The sequence below is a fragment of the Quercus robur genome, chromosome 11 (assembly GCF_932294415.1).
Source record: "Quercus robur chromosome 11, dhQueRobu3.1, whole genome shotgun sequence".
NCBI lineage: Eukaryota > Viridiplantae > Streptophyta > Magnoliopsida > Fagales > Fagaceae > Quercus > Quercus robur.
In genome coordinates, this window is record NC_065544.1 from 35,381,739 (window position 1) to 35,398,834 (window position 17,096).

General features: G+C 35.3%; 1 protein-coding gene across 2 annotated transcripts; it reads right to left on the minus strand.

The window, feature by feature from the left end:
• Positions 1–9,385: 9,385 nt before the first annotated feature.
• Positions 9,386–13,066, minus strand: LOC126706755 (putative pentatricopeptide repeat-containing protein At3g08820). 2 transcript variants are annotated; one of them, XM_050406297.1, is made up of 2 exons: positions 10,825–13,066; positions 9,386–9,588 (listed from the first exon to the last, which is right to left on the minus strand). In XM_050406297.1, exon 1 carries the CDS (start codon positions 12,916–12,918, stop codon positions 11,032–11,034), a length of 1,887 nt encoding a protein of 628 aa, XP_050262254.1. In that variant the 5' UTR covers positions 12,919–13,066; the 3' UTR covers positions 9,386–9,588; positions 10,825–11,031. The 2 variants fall into 2 exon arrangements, with proteins under 2 accessions (XP_050262254.1, XP_050262255.1); XM_050406298.1 differs by having other exon boundaries at positions 10,803–13,066.
• Positions 13,067–17,096: the final 4,030 nt, after the last annotated feature.

Consider the following 17,096-nt stretch of genomic DNA (forward strand, 5'->3'; position numbering starts at 1 on the left):
TTTATGGTGTGATGATATGCATGATTAGATGTATGCTAGGGTTTATGATGTGATGAAAAGCATGATAGATGTATGGTTAAGGATGTTTGATGTCATGTTGATTGTTAAATGAATGCTAGTGTGTGTGTGAGTTTAGAATAACAATATTGAGTATGGCTTTAATAGGGTTAAGACATAAGACACAATGAGAGGAAGCCAACCCTAGGGTTGGGTAGTTTTGGGTGCGTAACACCTTTCCAAGACCGTACCTTAACTCCAAACCCATATCTCTGGTAGTAAGATCAAAATGTCATTTCTCGAGAGGACGCTATATATATATGGTTACTAGGCCATTGCAAAAACTAGGTGGCGACTTCATGTTCCATTGTGCCCACAACATGCATTTAGGTTTACCTTGATAATAAGTATAAACATGCTTGGTTGGATGTTTAGATACCTATCACATGCTTGTTTGATACCATGCCTATGTTCCTATCTTGATGATATATGCTTGTTTGTTTGTTGCCTTGGATATGGTTTGAAATGAGATGCATGATAGATGTATGCTAGGTTTGAGATGTGATTTCCATGATAAATGTATGTTAAGGTTTGGGATGAAAATGCCATGTTGATTGCTAGATGTATGCTAGTGTGTGTGTGAGTGTAGGATGACAATATTGAATGCGGCCTTTAATGAGATTAAGACGTAAGACATAATGAGTGGAAGCCAACCCACAAGTCGGGTGAGGTTGGGTGCCTAACATCTTCCTTCCCCATACCTAAATTCCGAACACATGCTCTAGTAGTAAATTAGTCCTTCCACAAAGGGCACTATATATATGGTTCCTAGACTTAATCTAGTTGGCAACTCCATTTCTTTTCTCGGTCCCAATCCACTCAGCCGAGGGGTACTCCCCTCCCATTGCACCCACAATGGCGACTCCACTAAGGATAGAGAGTTTGATTCCAATGTGTCTTATTTCTTAATCTTGATAAAGGCTTATTCAATATTTGTATGCACACACTTCACTTGGTTCTTTGTCCCTTTCCCCCCGATTGGTGATGAGTGGGAAGATGAGTACACTCCATTCAGGCCAAAGTCTTCCAGAGTTCATCCCACCAACTCACAATCTGTGTCATTGCCTATGATGGGCTTTGAGTACGTTAACAGTTTGTCACCAATCCACTACGGTCCATTTAGGCCCAAGGTTGGAATCATGGCCCACTTAGTTGTGAGTGACCTACTGATTTGTCCCTTTAGCTCTAAGAAGTCTACCCACACTTGGAGAGATCCTACATCCTATCAATAAAAGGGAACCCTTTTATATCTCTTGTTTATTCAATCATATGTCTTGTGTTCACCTAATTCTAAAGGAAAAATAAAAGATGTAAAAAATTTGAGGATGACCCAAAGTTATGGCATACCCTAAGATGTTGGGATAGAAGAAAAGAAGTCCTCACATGTAAGAGGTTTATCCCAAAATCCAAAGGTATATCTTAACTTGAAAGGTTCATAAGACCATAACCTAGTTGCTATTATAAGCCTAAATCAAAAGGCCTCTTGAAAAGGAGAACCTTGGGCCTAAGATAACAAATATGCTATGGACTTAGCATCCAACATTCTACAAAACCAACATGAAATTTCCTAATCTTGGGCCTCCTTGTTGCATGCCTAGGCCCAAAATGTTGAGAAATTCATGAACTTTGAAAGGAAGGCTACAATATATTCTAGCTAAAGGGCTACTTCAAAAAATGAAAATGATGATAATGAATGGAAAAAGGAAGAGCCCAAAGGTGATGGATACATGATAAGCCCATATTTGAGACAAAGGTTTGAAAATCTCTAAGCACATTCTAATGAAAGCCCACGATAGTAAGATAAGAGCTTTTTTATTCTAAATGGACTAAAGCCTAATGAAACAGGGGCAAGGTTCATGAGAGGAAAGGGAGTGATTTTGTAATTAGGCCTTCATTAAAATGGACATAAAGATTTTCTAAGAACATCTAAGTTAATGAAATGAACCTTTTAATTGGGACACGGGATTGACAAAATGGGACTTCTTTTCAGGCACCATTGCACCACCAAGATCAAGAAAGCACATCCCCATTCCAATTTGGGTCCGAGAAAAGAACATGAGGTGTTTGGTCAAAATTGAGGAAACATATCAAGAAGAGGTATTTCATGACGAGACATTTCAAGAGGAAGTATCTCAATAAGGAATGGCTGCTCCAATTGATGACATGATAGCACAAAAGATATTCAAAGCAATAGAAGAGCAAAGCAATGCCCTCAAGAAGATAGGAGGCCATCTCTCCAAGCTAGAGGAGAGCAAGCTCAAGAAGACCATACATGTGGAAATACATTATGAAGATGAAAGGGAAGATTGGGATGAAAAAGATAAGGCCAAATATGAAAGGAACAAGCAATTTGAGAAACTCGCCGCGGATAATGTGGCCATGAAGGAAAAAATGGACAAGATGCAACTAGCCTTTTGCAAGGGTCGAGGGATGGATGATTGTCTCTACAACATGGGTGGAGTAGGTTCTAAGACTCCCATTGCATTGCCTCCCAAGTTCAAAATCTCAAATGTGGAAAAATATGATGGGACAGGAGATCCTAAGCAACATATTAGAAGATATCTAAGCATTGTTGTCGATGCCACACGGTAGTTGACCACCTATCGCGACGACGCTTATGCGCCCTTGAAGTGCATACACAAGGTGTGTATGTGGACTCGAAGCTCGGGTGTTGTGAAAAAGGGTAAACCTCTAGTGTATGGGTAGAAATGAGTTAATTTTAATCGAGTTACCAAAGGTAAGTGAAGTCACCACCAATCATCAGGTTTTTTCTAAGGTGTGATTGGTCACCTAACTCTATTTGATTTTAGTACCAATCCTAGATTAAGAAAAAAAATGTTTTTTTTCCTAATCTAATACGGATGGATAAAAAAAATCTTGATTCTTGAGTTCAGAAGTTTGGTTACATGTGTGGAAGGTGTTAGGCACCCTACAACGCCTGTTTGTAAACAGTCCTTTGTTTTGGTAATATCTTAATTTAAGGACATTAGCAATTAAAAATCAATCTATTGGCATTAGCTTTTGAGGCTTTAAACAAATTGGGTTTTGAGGTTTGGTTTTGAAAAGGGTGTGGTCTTGATCAATGCTTCCCTAGTGTGATTGGAATCGTTGCCAAATTTCCACGACTAAATCCAGCAACATTTCACCTTTTCGTGGTGGAAATCCGACAACGCTTCGCCTCAGGTGTGTCATAGCACACAAAACACTATTTTCACCAAGCTTTCGCTGTGAGAATACAACAATGGAGGTGCCCCATTTTCACAGCGAAAATCTTGAAAAGTTTCGCATTTGGTGTGCTATGGCACACTAGCAAGGTTTCAACATGCTCGTGCTGAGATGAGTCGAAGCCCCTCAAAGCATCAAACATATTGATATGTGTCACATACACGGGGAAACCAATGTCACTGAGGTAACATGGATCGAGACAATCGCACTGCAATGATCATTCACACAATGTAGCATGATTATGCACCTACAACAATTGCCTTGAGCGCATACCCACACTACAAGGTCAAGAGCACTCATGACTAAAGAGGGTCACTCTCTTAGCCACAAGAGTCCATCATACAAAGTGCACAGTCACCCACATACAAGCATATATAGATATACATACATCATGCACAATGCTATCACACAGAGCAAGAAAGTAAAGCAAACATTGCCAATGTTCCAAGGGAATGACCTAGCAAGGTATAGAAAATGTAAATTAAACATTGCCATACCCAAGGAACGTGGCCCAAGCAAAGTGCAAGAAAGATAAATGATACATGCCTACATCGAAAGGGTATGGCCTAACAAGGTACTGGAAATATAAAACAGACATATTTCATACCCTAGGAAAGTGGCCTAAAGCTAGATATAAGGATGAGAACCCTAAAACAAGGCTCTAAGGAAAGGCTAAGAGAGAGAGAGATAACCACACGGGGAGGCTAAACCTCCTAATCTATTGAACATTGCCTTTTTTGGGCTTGCGTCCTCTTGCTTGCATCCTTGCCCTTTTTCTCATGCCTAAGAATTGGCGCTCTTACTCCAAGTGTCCTTGCTTCAAGCGTGTACATGTAATGACAAAGGAAACAAAATAGCAAACAAGCAAAGAAAAAACTAGAAAGAAAGCATGCAAAGGAATGAACAATCAAAGAGAGTCAAACGGGGGCAAACAAGCATATTATCAAACAAAAGGGGGTGTCCTAGGAGGACAAATGTAGGTTTGGATCAGGGTCCATATTTCCATGAGATTGGAGTATGGATGACATACATGCCATTGTAGACACCACATTTTGTACCCCTTACAACTCGGGCCCCCGTTCTCCAATGATGCCAAAATTCTAAGACCCAAGGTTGGTCTAGGGCTCAATTAGATTACAAATTGACTTGAGAGATGTTAAAATGGAAAATATAATTTTTTAAAAGCAAATAAATCTATTTTTGGAAAATAAAAGGCTAAGGAAACCCTCGGCCTAGGTATGCAGGTCTGATGCATGCGTACGCAAGCACAGACCTGCGCATGCAGTTAGGGTTTTAGAAACCTATGAAAGGCAAGTTTTCTACATTAATGTTGAGGTTTGGAATGAATCTCATATCATCTGGGAGCCATTACAAACCCCCATTTTCTCAATATAAAAAGCCATACATGGCACATTTTCAAAACATACGGAAAATCCTAAGGGAAAACCTAAGATCCACTAGAAATAGTGACTCAAAGAATGAGTTTTTCACAAAACATTCTCAAGTCAATTTTATTTCAATTGAGACCATTTCTGATCTTGATCCTCAAGTTTTGAAGTTTACTAATCATTTTGTTTGGTTGTGAATAGATTGACTGGGGCGAACGATCAAAATCAAGCTTAAAAAGCTTCTTGTTTGAGGTATTGAGTTCTAAAACTTTTCGTTCCATTTCTTCATTTTGAGAGTGTTTTGATTTTTTTTATTGCTTTGTTTATATGTTAATAGGTTTTTCTAGTTTAGGTTTATATAGTTTTTGTGTTTTAAAGCATGCTAGGTTATTAGAATTTCCGTTTTAAGTTTTGCTTTGTTTCTATGTTCTTGTTTTTTGGGTTAGGGTTCTTCAAGGCGTGTCTGCGTACGTGTGCAGCTAGTTTAGGTTTATATAGTTTTCAAGTTTTAAGGCATGCTAGGTTATTAGAATTTTTGTTTTAAGTTCTACTTTGTTTCTGTGTTCTTGTTTTCTGGGTTAGGGTTCTTCAAGGCGTGTTTGCGTGCACGTGCTAGCTCGAAGTATGCATACGCATACAATTGGCTGTGTCAACAGGCCTATGTATGTGCATGCATACTTGTGCCTAGAAACCCTAATTTGAATTTTTTTTTTTCCTTCTATTTCTTTGTTTCTTTCATATCATATGCTTGTTTTGACCATTTTTTATGTTTTAAGTCTATTTCTCTGTTTGATTGTTTGTTTGCCTTTAACATGCTAGATTAGGGTTTTCTTTGTATTTCTTACTTTGATGCCATGAACATGCATTCACATGTCTATTCATTGATGCATAGGTGCTGAGATGTAATAAGGTAAGTCATGCACTCACATGAACATGCATTTGTTTGTTATATGGGCTTTATTTTCCTTAGATGAACATGTATATGCAAGTCTATATGCCATGCTTTGGATGATAACACGATTTGCTTGCTACCCTTGTTTCTGCTTTGAAATGTACATGTTTCTGCCTTGGATGGAATAATATGATATATATTAGATGTATGTTAGGGTTTGCGATGATGAGATGCTTTTGATAGGAACATGTTATGGTTGATCTGTGCTAGGTTTGATATGTTTGCCATGATAGATGTATACTAGGGTTTGGGATGAAATGTCATATTGTGTAGTTAGATCTATGCTAGTGTGTTTAATATGCAATGTTGAATGTGCCTTTAATAGGATTAAGACGTAGGACAATAAATGGAAGCCAACCCATGGGTCGGGCGATTTTGGGTGCCTAACACATTCCCAAAATCGTATCTAAACTCCAAACTCATACTCTAGTAGTAAGATCAGTCTTTTCACGTAAGAGTGCTATATTCATGGTTCCTAGACCATAAAACTAAGTGGCGACTCCTTGTTTCTCCGCCTTGATCCAATCGGCCAAGGTGTACTCCCCAAACCACGAGTTACACCCACAGCCATCAAGCAAAATTCCTAAAGGGACTCGAGGTCTCGTGTGTCAAGAACAAGTGTGAACCCACATGAGATTTGTAGGAATTAGACTTGATGACACAAGCACACACAAGGACGCATGCATGAACATGTAGGCAAACATGCAAAGATGCAAAGAAGCGAAGAAAGCCAAATGGGGGCACAAAGCAAGCAAGGCAAGCATATCATCACACAAAGCGGAGAGATGTATGCCTTAAGCAAACCAACATCACAGAGATAAATCTCACAAGCAATTACATCACAATAAGCCACAAGAGGGACAAATGCAATCATACAAGCAAATGGCCCCAAAGACCAACAAGCACAAGCCCACGAAGGGTACAAAGCATGGCAAGAACTTAAATCTAGCCAAACAAACATAGATATAAAGCATAGAAGCAAACAAGCATACACATGCATAAAAGAAATGATCCAAACCCTTTGATGTAGGCCTAGGTGTATGGATTTGGGCCTAGACCACAAGATCTAGATCTACACCCTACCTAAGGGTCAAAACACAAGAAAAATGCATAGCAAGAGACAAAAAGGCTAGAAAAGCACAAGGCATAGCATCCAACATGTAAATCTAAACACAAACATGGCAAGGAGCACATGAGCATATAGATCTAGGCATAAACATGCTAAGGAGCACATAGAAAAGGCAAAAAGCACATAGACATGAAGATCTAAGCACAAACATGGTAAAAAGCACCTAAACATGTAGATCTAAGTACAAACAAAGTATTTAGGCATATCCTAACCCAAGAAGGCTAAGCCAACATCATCAAAGTAATAAAACATGTTAGAAAGCAAGGAGACATGCTAGAAAAGTTATAAAACATGATAGTAAACAAGATAAATCAAGAGATATACTAAGAAAAGCAATAATGCATGTTATAAAGCAAGATGAAGCAAAGGGTGAAGATTGTAGCAAAAAGCTACATCTACACCCTTAAAACCTCAAATTCAAGGTCCTAAGACCAAGAAGAGGAAAAAGAGTGCAAGAACACTACCTTTTGACTGTTGAGAAAAGAGATAAGTCTAAGGTTTTGGGATGTGTTTGGGAGAGAATTTAGAGAGGAAAAGAGAGAGAATCTATCTAGCAAAGTGCTCCAAAATGCCTAGAATCCTTCTTTTTATTTTTTTATTTTTTTTGAGGGGGTTTAGGGGTTAAATAGCTGAAAAAATGACCTTTCGACCGCCAGGTTTGATGCTGACATTAGCAATCTTGACTTCTTCCCCAGTTCAACTTCAAATGCATATTTGAAGGTTTCTCGAACTCCAATTGAGCTGATACTGGTGTCTCTTGAAAGATCTAGATTTCTAGTTTCTAAAACACTAAAAGAAGTTGAAATTCCAATGATCAGATCAAAAGTTATGGCCTCAAGAAGCATGCTGATGTGCTCCATTCCATTTCAACTCCAATTTTGGCCCATGAATAATTGTTGGAAATTGAATTCCATAATCTTTGCAATGATGCTGGCCCCAACCCGTTTTGAAGGACGAATCAAAATTTGGGGTTTTTGGTGACTCCAAGAGTCAACCTCAAGTCAAACTTAGTCAAAATTAACAAAAATCTCTGAGTAGCTCGGATTTTATATAGAAACATGAAAAATGTTGTTTGATTACAACGAGAGATGTTGCATAAAGAACATAATTTCGCATTTTGTTGCCCCAAAATTATATGCGATAACTGCACCATTCCTGGGCCAAAACCGGTCTTACCCTGATAAGGCTAAGCTACTATGGCTGATCTGAGAAAGATTTCTTCTAGATTGGCTCCTTGGCATTGAGCAAAAACTCCTTTTTTTTTTTTTGTGGGGGGGGGGGGGGGGGGGGGGGGTGTCAACCAGTCAACACTGACTAGCTGCCCTTCTTCGTGCGCCGGGCAAATGTAATGACAGCTAAAACATTACAATTCAAGAACCAAACTACATCATGATGTGTGCAACAACTAAGAAACATAAAAGATTTATCAGATATGCATAAGACAGCAATTGCCTCAAAGGCACCCTAATAGCCACTTTGTAACAACTGCAATATCCTGTCACTATTTAGGCTCAAGCTGCCAGAAGCTAGCACCACGTACTTGTTAGCTGTCCCCTGAATGAATAGAGCGTGTATAAGCTAGAATCTGCAAGAACATATAAACAAAACGCTTACAAGACACAGACAAGCAAGGAAAAGAGGCTAAAAAAAAGGCAACTAATTGGCCAACATAAATACATTGATCTAACCCATGTTAATAACTTGTCGGGAGGAAAAGAATCTACTCTAGCTTAGTTGAGAAGGCTGAGTCCAAAATCGAAATAGTAATACTCCCATGAACAGAATTGCGAGGAGAACCTGCAAAAGGTATTCAACACAACCAATAATAGTTGACAAAATTAGACCAATTTCCCAACCCCCACCCCCCGGGTGTGTTAAAAAAAAAAAAAAAAAAAAGCGAAATCATTGTGAAGCATATAAAAGAAATTTTGATTACATTAAATTAAACTAGGTATATATGCCAAAAAGGAATCCTAAGCTTAGCCATATAATGGACAGATTAGACATTAAGGTAAATCAACTGCAAAATAAGGCATGCTTTTCATCATGCCTAAGCTACTTATCGTGCCTAAAGGTTTAAGGCCCATCTAAGCATGGCAATAGTCACAAATAAATTACAAATTTGTAATAAGACCTAATGGCCTTCTGATGCCACATACAACCTTTCTATTTAAATTGCAGAATCAAGAAGTGGGCATGACAACAAAGAAAAGCTTAACTATGCATCAAAACAAGTTCAGAATGAATACCTATGGTTATTCACCGAATTACCAGCGTGCTATATAAATTAAAATTTATAATCAAAGAAATGACATGACTTGTCACCATAAAGACCTTGTGTAGTTAGAAAAATATCTAATCATTTTAAAAGCATTACATTTTAGTTTCATTGCCCTCTCCGAATTCAGATTGAAAAAAATATAATTATTAAATGAGGACTCAAGCTCAATGGGTTGCAAATTTGCAAATGCTCTCTTTTGCCTTTTTTTTTTTTGGGTACCTGAAACTTCTTAGGAGTTCATTATATGCTAACACAATAATATCCCAGCTACCCCATAAACAAGAATATGCTTATAGAAAATTGAACACCCAAAAACAAGATCTTTATTTTTACTTGAGTCATTATACTACATACAAAGCTACACTAATGCCTTTCTTCACAATTCAATATTAAGCCTAATATCTCCAACTTTTTTCTTCATTTATTCATGTCTTTAGCAGAAGTATTGCACATGTTCTGCATTGAAATTCCTCCTCTTTAACCCAGGCCTCTTTCTGGTAACGTAAGAGCATTAGCTTACACGAATGTTCAGAATCTTCAGATTGTTCAAAGCTGACTAATAAACAAAATTTAAGTCAAAATAAAACCAATTGGCACAACACAACTATAAAGAACTATATTAACAGAAGGATTTCAGTGAAAGATGAGAACATGAGTGGATTTACATTAAAACTTTAAAAACAAACTATGAACCAGAAAGAAGTATAATCCTATCAGAATCAACATTCATAAGCAGGATAAGGAAGGAAAAAGGGGGAGGGGGCAGAACATTCAAATCGAAACCAATGAAGATTAACAACCCCCCCTCTCCTCTCAAAAAAAAAAAAAAAAACAGAAAAGAAAAGAAAGGATGGTAATTTAAGGGATGATATAACGAATGGATAAAAAAGAAGGGTGGAGAAATTTGAGCCAGAGAGAGGACCTAAGCTGTCAAGTGTTAACATATGATTACTGGTGGATTAAACAATACATCACAGTGAGATTATTGGTGAGTCCTACAACAATGAAGACAGCAAAGAAATGGAGACAGCAACAACAGCAAGGGGTTGGCAACAACAATGATTAAAGATGCAGGAGAGGAGAAAGGTGATCACAAGAGAGAAGAGGGAACTATTTGGTTTAGAAATAATGAAAAAAAAAAATGGTAACCGTCTTAACTGAGGTAAGGTAATTAGTTCTCTTCATGTACCATAATTTTAAAGTTAGAAATGAATGGTTAGGATTATTCAGGCATCATACGAAAATATTAGAGGTCCAAGAAAAGGACCATATCAAATCAACCATTATTAAACTGTTATTTTGCTGTTATGATATCCATCATGTTCCAAGTTCCAAATCATATAGGTTTATTTGAAAGATATATAAGCTGATAAATTCCAAAAGCTTTTCTCTTTTTATTTCAGTGACCTATAAACATTATTACATATAAAGATAGTTATTTTAATAGGAAAAACTATTTATTCAACTATCCTAAGGAAACATACAAGAATAAGTTTGAAATTGAATATTTGTAATTATTTATGTGACAATCAATGCATCATAAATAACTATGTTATTGGTATCAATCATATGCAAAGAAAAGTAATGCATGCATTAATTTTTCTGTTGATACAGAGTAAAATCCATTACTTTCCCCCCCACCCCCACCCCATCAATGCCTGAGGGGGAAAATTCATTCTGTTAACATCTTTAGCTGACATTTTATTTATAAAAGAAACTATTTACCAAAAATATAACCTTTCCTTAAAAAAAAATTAAATTTACATATACCTTAAGTAAAAAAGAATGATACCATGATAGAAGTAGCAGAACAAAGGGATAGCTTTAAAGCAAAGACTGCTTTATCTATGGTGTTAAATGGGCCCCTAATTCCTCAATTAGGATCCGTAGCACTTCAATCTTTGTCCCCAAGGGGGGGGGTGGGGTGTTGGAGAATCAAACCACATCAAATGCAATTCCCAAGTAATAGCAGCAACTCTAGCGAGTACTGGAAAACTCCCTATGGACTGGCTTCCTTCATTTGCTTCACCAATCCATTCAATGTATATTCTATGCTCTTAATTTGAAGATATGATGAGCCCACAAGAAATTCATGAACAACACCATTGATGCTAATCCAACTACATCCTGGCTGCTTCTTGACCCCCTTTTCCCTCATAAGCCACCTCAGAGCTGAGACACCACCCCAGCAATGATCAACCGCAAATGCATTAGCCAACATCACATACCCCACAGAATTATCTGGGTCCAATTCAACAAGCCTTCTAGAAACATATCGGGCCAACTCAACTCTAGAGTGGAGAAGGCAACCCCCAAGCAAAGCACTCCACACAAACTTATTAGGCTTAACAGGCATGGAAAAAACAACCTCAAGTGCTTCTTCAACAAGGCCTACTCGTGCAAGGAGATCAATATAGCAAGCATAGTGTTCTAATTCAGGTGAAACAGAAAATCTTGAGGTCATGTCTACAAATATTTCTCGTCCTTTCTCTGCTAAACCTGAGTGACAGCATGCACATAATAGACCAAGGAAAGTTCCAGCATTGGGTTGTAAACCAAACTCTTGCATTTTGGAGAAAAGCCTCAATGCCTCCTCTCCCTCACCATTAACTGCAAGACCCATAATCATAGCATTGAAGGAGACAACATCTTTGGAGACCATCTGGTCAAAAACCTCTTTTGCCCTCTCCAAGCTTCCACATTTGGAATACATGTCAATAAATGTTGTAGCTAGTATTTTGTTTGATCCAATAATACCTTTGGATCCTTTAGATTTCATATATTCATGCACCCACCTACCAAGATCTAAATCACCAATTTGAGCACAAGCTGAAAGCACACTGACCATCGTAACATGGTTGGGTTTATGATTGGGATCTTCAACCATTAGGCGGAAAATACTCAAAGCTTCCATAGGGCAACCATTTTGTACATATGCACCAATCATGGCATTCCAAGGAAGAACACTTCTTTTAGCATTATGAACAATTTCATCAAATATTTCCCTACTTTTCTCAATCCTTCCCCATTTCCCATACAAATAGATAAGAACAGTATTGACTGCATCACAACCAGAATTCTTAGAATCAAAATTTTTGCCAATTTCTGCTAGAACTGTAATCCATTTCTCAGTTTTTACATTCTCAAGGTTTGAACATGCAGATAATACACTGACCAAGGTATCATTTTCCGGCTGCAAATTCAGCTGAACCATCATAAGAAAAAACTGTAAAACATCCTCAGTCTGACCTGACTGAGCATAACCAGAAATCAACGAAGTCCAACAACAAAGCACACCCTTATCAGGCATTTCATCAAACAGCTTACGAGCAGACACCAAATCTTTAAGACTCTTACCATATGCTGCCAGAAAACCATTACACACAAATGGATCCCCAAGAAACCCCATTTTCACAACATCGGTATGAATTTGGTTGACATAATAAGCATTATTGGACCTAAAACACGCCTTTAGGAGAAAACAAAAGGAAAAGTCATTAGGTGAAAGAGACCTCTGTTTCAAGGTTTTGAAGATGAAAAAGGCATGGGAAAAGAGACCCTTTTCAGCTAAGACTCTGATAATGGCATTGAAGGGGAAGATGTTTGGATTTTGCAGTTGATGAAAGACTTTAAGACCGACATGCAATGGGTAGTGGCCAATGAGACGGGTGGCAATGAGATTGTCTTGATGGGCACCAAGTTGAAATATTTGGGCATGTATTTGTAGGAGACGAGAGTGTGAAACTTGGCCTTGTAGGATGGCAGAGAGATCGGTGAAGTTAGCGGAGGTTGGAGGATTGGAAGAAAGAGAGCGTACAAGGTGAAGAGCTAATTGAGCTGAGTCGCAGTTTTTGAACTTTAGAAAGTGCGGGAATAATGAAAACATAGTTGGAGGCTGAGATGTTCGTTTTGAAGGAACGAGGGAAACTCATAGTTGAAGACTTGAAGGTTTTAACACTTTTGGGAAAATTACAAATTACCCTGCACAAATGTTTTGAAGATTACATTTGAAGATTACAAATGGGTTGCATTTTGACCATCATCGTTGGAAAGAAATTAACATTTTTATATATAAGCTCTTTTATTTATTTTTTTTTTAATTAATAATTTACCTCTATTATAATTTAGAAATATTTTTTTTAAATAAATAAAAATATAAAAAACAAATTCTAAATTTTAGAATTTTTTTTAATTTAAATAAAAATTTATGACCAAATTTTTAAATCAAATTATCCTTAATAAAATATTTTTAAACCACATCAAAATTTAGTTAAAAATGAAAAATCCTCCTCTACCTTATATATAATATAGATATAACTGCACCTTCAACTTAGTTTTGTCAGATTATTTAAATAAAAAAACAAAAATTCTAATTTTATATAAATTAAATTAAAAAACAAAACAAAAATTCTGATCCACAATATTAAAAAAAAAAAAAAACAATTCGACTAAAAAAACACAAAACAAAATTCAACTCCTTTGAGTTCTTTTCTGCTTCCTTTCGTCCCTTTCTCCCTCTATATCACAAGCTATATACAAACCAAAACCAAAACCAAAATAATCTCATCTCCCTCTTCAAATACAATACATCCATATATCACAAACACAAGCCAAATTCCCAAATCACAACCACTACCATTACAACACCCTCCTTCGCCGTGAGGTAATGAAGGTGTGAGAGAGAGAGAGATGAGGTAAGAAGTCAATTTTTTTACTAATTTCTCAGTCCGAAATTTTCGCTAATCTCATTGTCTTCTCTCTTGGTGCTCTGCCCCCTGTACAAGACTCTCTCCTCCTCCCAAATTTTCACCTCAGCCCAAAACCTTCCTAGATTGGTGAGAAAATCATGCCATTGATGTAATTTTTGTCGTGGCGGGTGTGATGTAAATTTTGCCATGAGAGAATGAAGATGAGAAGTGAGAGAGATTAGTTACTTTGGGGTGAAAGTATGAGAGAGAGAAGAGCTGAAGAGAGAGAGAGAGAGAGAGAGATTGTCAATTTAAAAACAAATTAAAAAATTATAAAAAATAAAAATAAAAAAAAAAAAAAAAAAAAACCCTCTGTGACAACTCAATCATAGTTGTGTTTGTTATGCAAAAATTCAATCCAAAATTGAGGAAAATTTTAAAATTTAGGATAAAAACTTAAATTAAAACTTAGCTGATAATTCTTTCTTCTCCATTCTTCTGCGTTTTCTGTCTTCTTTCTTCTTGCTTCTTTTAGGCATTTTCTTTCTTCTTCTATCATTGGTACCCAAAACCAAAAGTCCAAGTTTTTTTCTTTTCCAATAAAGTTGTCTACCACCAAACTATGGCAGACACTACCCCTTCCCCATGAAAAAATTGGAAATGTAGCCACGTTGCCACCATTCATTTGCTTTGAAACTTTTTCTAACTTTTTTTTTCATTTAATTGCATTTTTACCTGCATTATTTATTGGATTTTATCGGACTTTGATTCCTAATTGCTAATACTACAAACTCACGTATTAGTATATTTTATATATTTATTAAAATTCATATAATATTATACACATTTGCATAAAAATATACAATATTGTAGACATTTTTTTAATTTATTATATAAATCTTATCTAGATAGTATAATGTAAGATAATCATTTTTCTTTTTATTTTTATTGTTATTGTTTTTTTAATAGTTAATAATATTTTGTTGAATTTTGAAACATTATAATGAAAGTTGTGATATAAAAAATACATTTTAAAGATGGTATTTATATTTATTTGAATTATTTTAGTCAATTTTTTTATTTATAATACTTTAATCTATTTATTTATATCTTAAATAACTATTAAGTTAATAATGATGTCATCACTATTCAACTTCAATTTATTCTATGATATTAGGAGGTTCTCATGAATTTAATAATTTTTCTATTTACTTAATTTGATTAAAAAAAATTATATTCCTATTTTGTAGAATTTATATTGAAGTTAGATCAAGAGCTCTATATTGAACATACTAAAGTCCAGGTGCGTTATCAGTTACTATTATTTTATAATGATATTTTTATGCTCTATAAGTTTATTTAATGCATTGTAAAGTATTAAAAATGTCCTTTATTAAATAATCTTTCTTTTTAAAATAATATTAATTGATTATTGTAAATGACTATACAATAATCTTTTTGTTTAGAAATATTACTTTTTATAGGTTCTTGAAGAGCTCAACCTACCTACACAAGTGGAAAATTTGAATGGAAAAACATTTTTTTTCCAATCAAAACTAAATGACTATAAACTCTATTATAGAATCTGAAAAAACAATTTATGCTTGATAAAATGACAAAAGTATGTATTTATTTAATATATCAAAATTACTAATTTGGTATTTTACTCTACATGTTATATTTTATTACATTTACAGGCTTATATTAGCGGTACTACGAATGATTGTAAGAGCAACTTATTAAGTGAACAGAATAATGATTCTACAAAGTTACAAAAAATTGATGTTGGAGGCAATGTACAACTCACACCAACATCTACACTCAAGGAGAACAAAATGAGTTATTCAATGACTACTATGAAACAAGAAAAGAAGAAGATACAAAAAGTTATTTAAAATTGCAAAAAAAAATTACTAAAAATTATGAAAAACATTTTTTGTCTTTCAATTGATTATAAATTGTTATTTTCAACATTGCAAAATTTATTGGATAATTGAGGATATTAGGTGTTTGGAATCCTAATTTTTATTTAAATTTTTTTAATTTAGCTCTGTCAACAATATTGCATATATGATAACTTAAATTCTTCTTTTATTGTTGGATTTTTTTTCATAGTCAATAGCTTTCTCATGCATCGCACGAGTTAGCGAGTAGTATTTATATAACAAGAAACTCGTAAAAAAAGTTAAAATATAATTAAATATATATAATAAATAAAAATGAAAATAATCATAATGATATGGAAATATGTAATATAACAATTTTTTATTATATAAAAAGACTGTTATTTTTCAAATGTATGTATAGTTTACTAGATTTGACTCACAATACTTGTTAAACTTGACACAAAGTTTTTCAAAATTAAAATATAAACTGTGCTTAAAATTAATTATGTCAGAAACAAATTAAATGGATTAATCTCATTATCAAATAAAATGTAGATGTTAGTGTAAACACCGTATTTTGTACCCTTTACGACTCGGGCCCCCGTTCCCCAATGATGATAGTACTCTAAAGCCTAAGGTTGGTTTATGGCACAATCAAATGAAAATTGACTTGAGAAAAGTACTTATGGAAAATATAATTTATTTTTGAAAAGAATAAAACTATTTTTAAAAAAGAAAGACCGCTGGAAACCCTAAAGTGTGCACACGCATACATGCATATGTGTATGCACACTCAAGCCATGTGTACTCCTGCTTATGGCATGCGCACGCATACAAAAGCATGCGTGTGCAGCTAGAGTTCCAGAAATTATGTAAGGAAAGTTTTTTGCACTTAATTCTGGTTTAGAACGAATCCCACATCATCTGGGAGCCACCCCCACACCCTTATTTTACTACTATATAAAGCCATAAAAGGCACTTTTTCAAAGGAGAACGAAAACGGTGGCAAAACACACAAGATTCACTAGAAAATAGTGAATCAAAGAGAAAAATTTTCACAAAACATCCTCAAGTCAAATTTTACTTGATTGGGACATTTTCTGGTCTTAATCTTCGAGTTCTAAAGTTTGCTAACCTATTTTGATTTGGTTGTGAATAAAATGACTGAGGGGAACAGTCAAAATCAAGCTCTAAAGAGTTCTAGTGTTGAGGTAAATGTTCTAACTATGACTCTTCAATTTTCTTTGTTTTTGTGTTTGTATATATATGTTTTAATGTTTTAACCTATCTGTTTAGCTTAGGTTTACTTAGTGTTAAGTTAGAAGCATGTTAGGGTGTTAGATTTCTTGTTTTCTTTGTTTTTCTGTTCTGAGTTTATGAGTTAGGATTTTGGGCATGTATGCATGCACATGCTTCATGCATACGTACGCATACTCAAAGTGTGTGTATGCATATAGTTGGGATGTGCATGCACATTCGTGCCTAAAAAT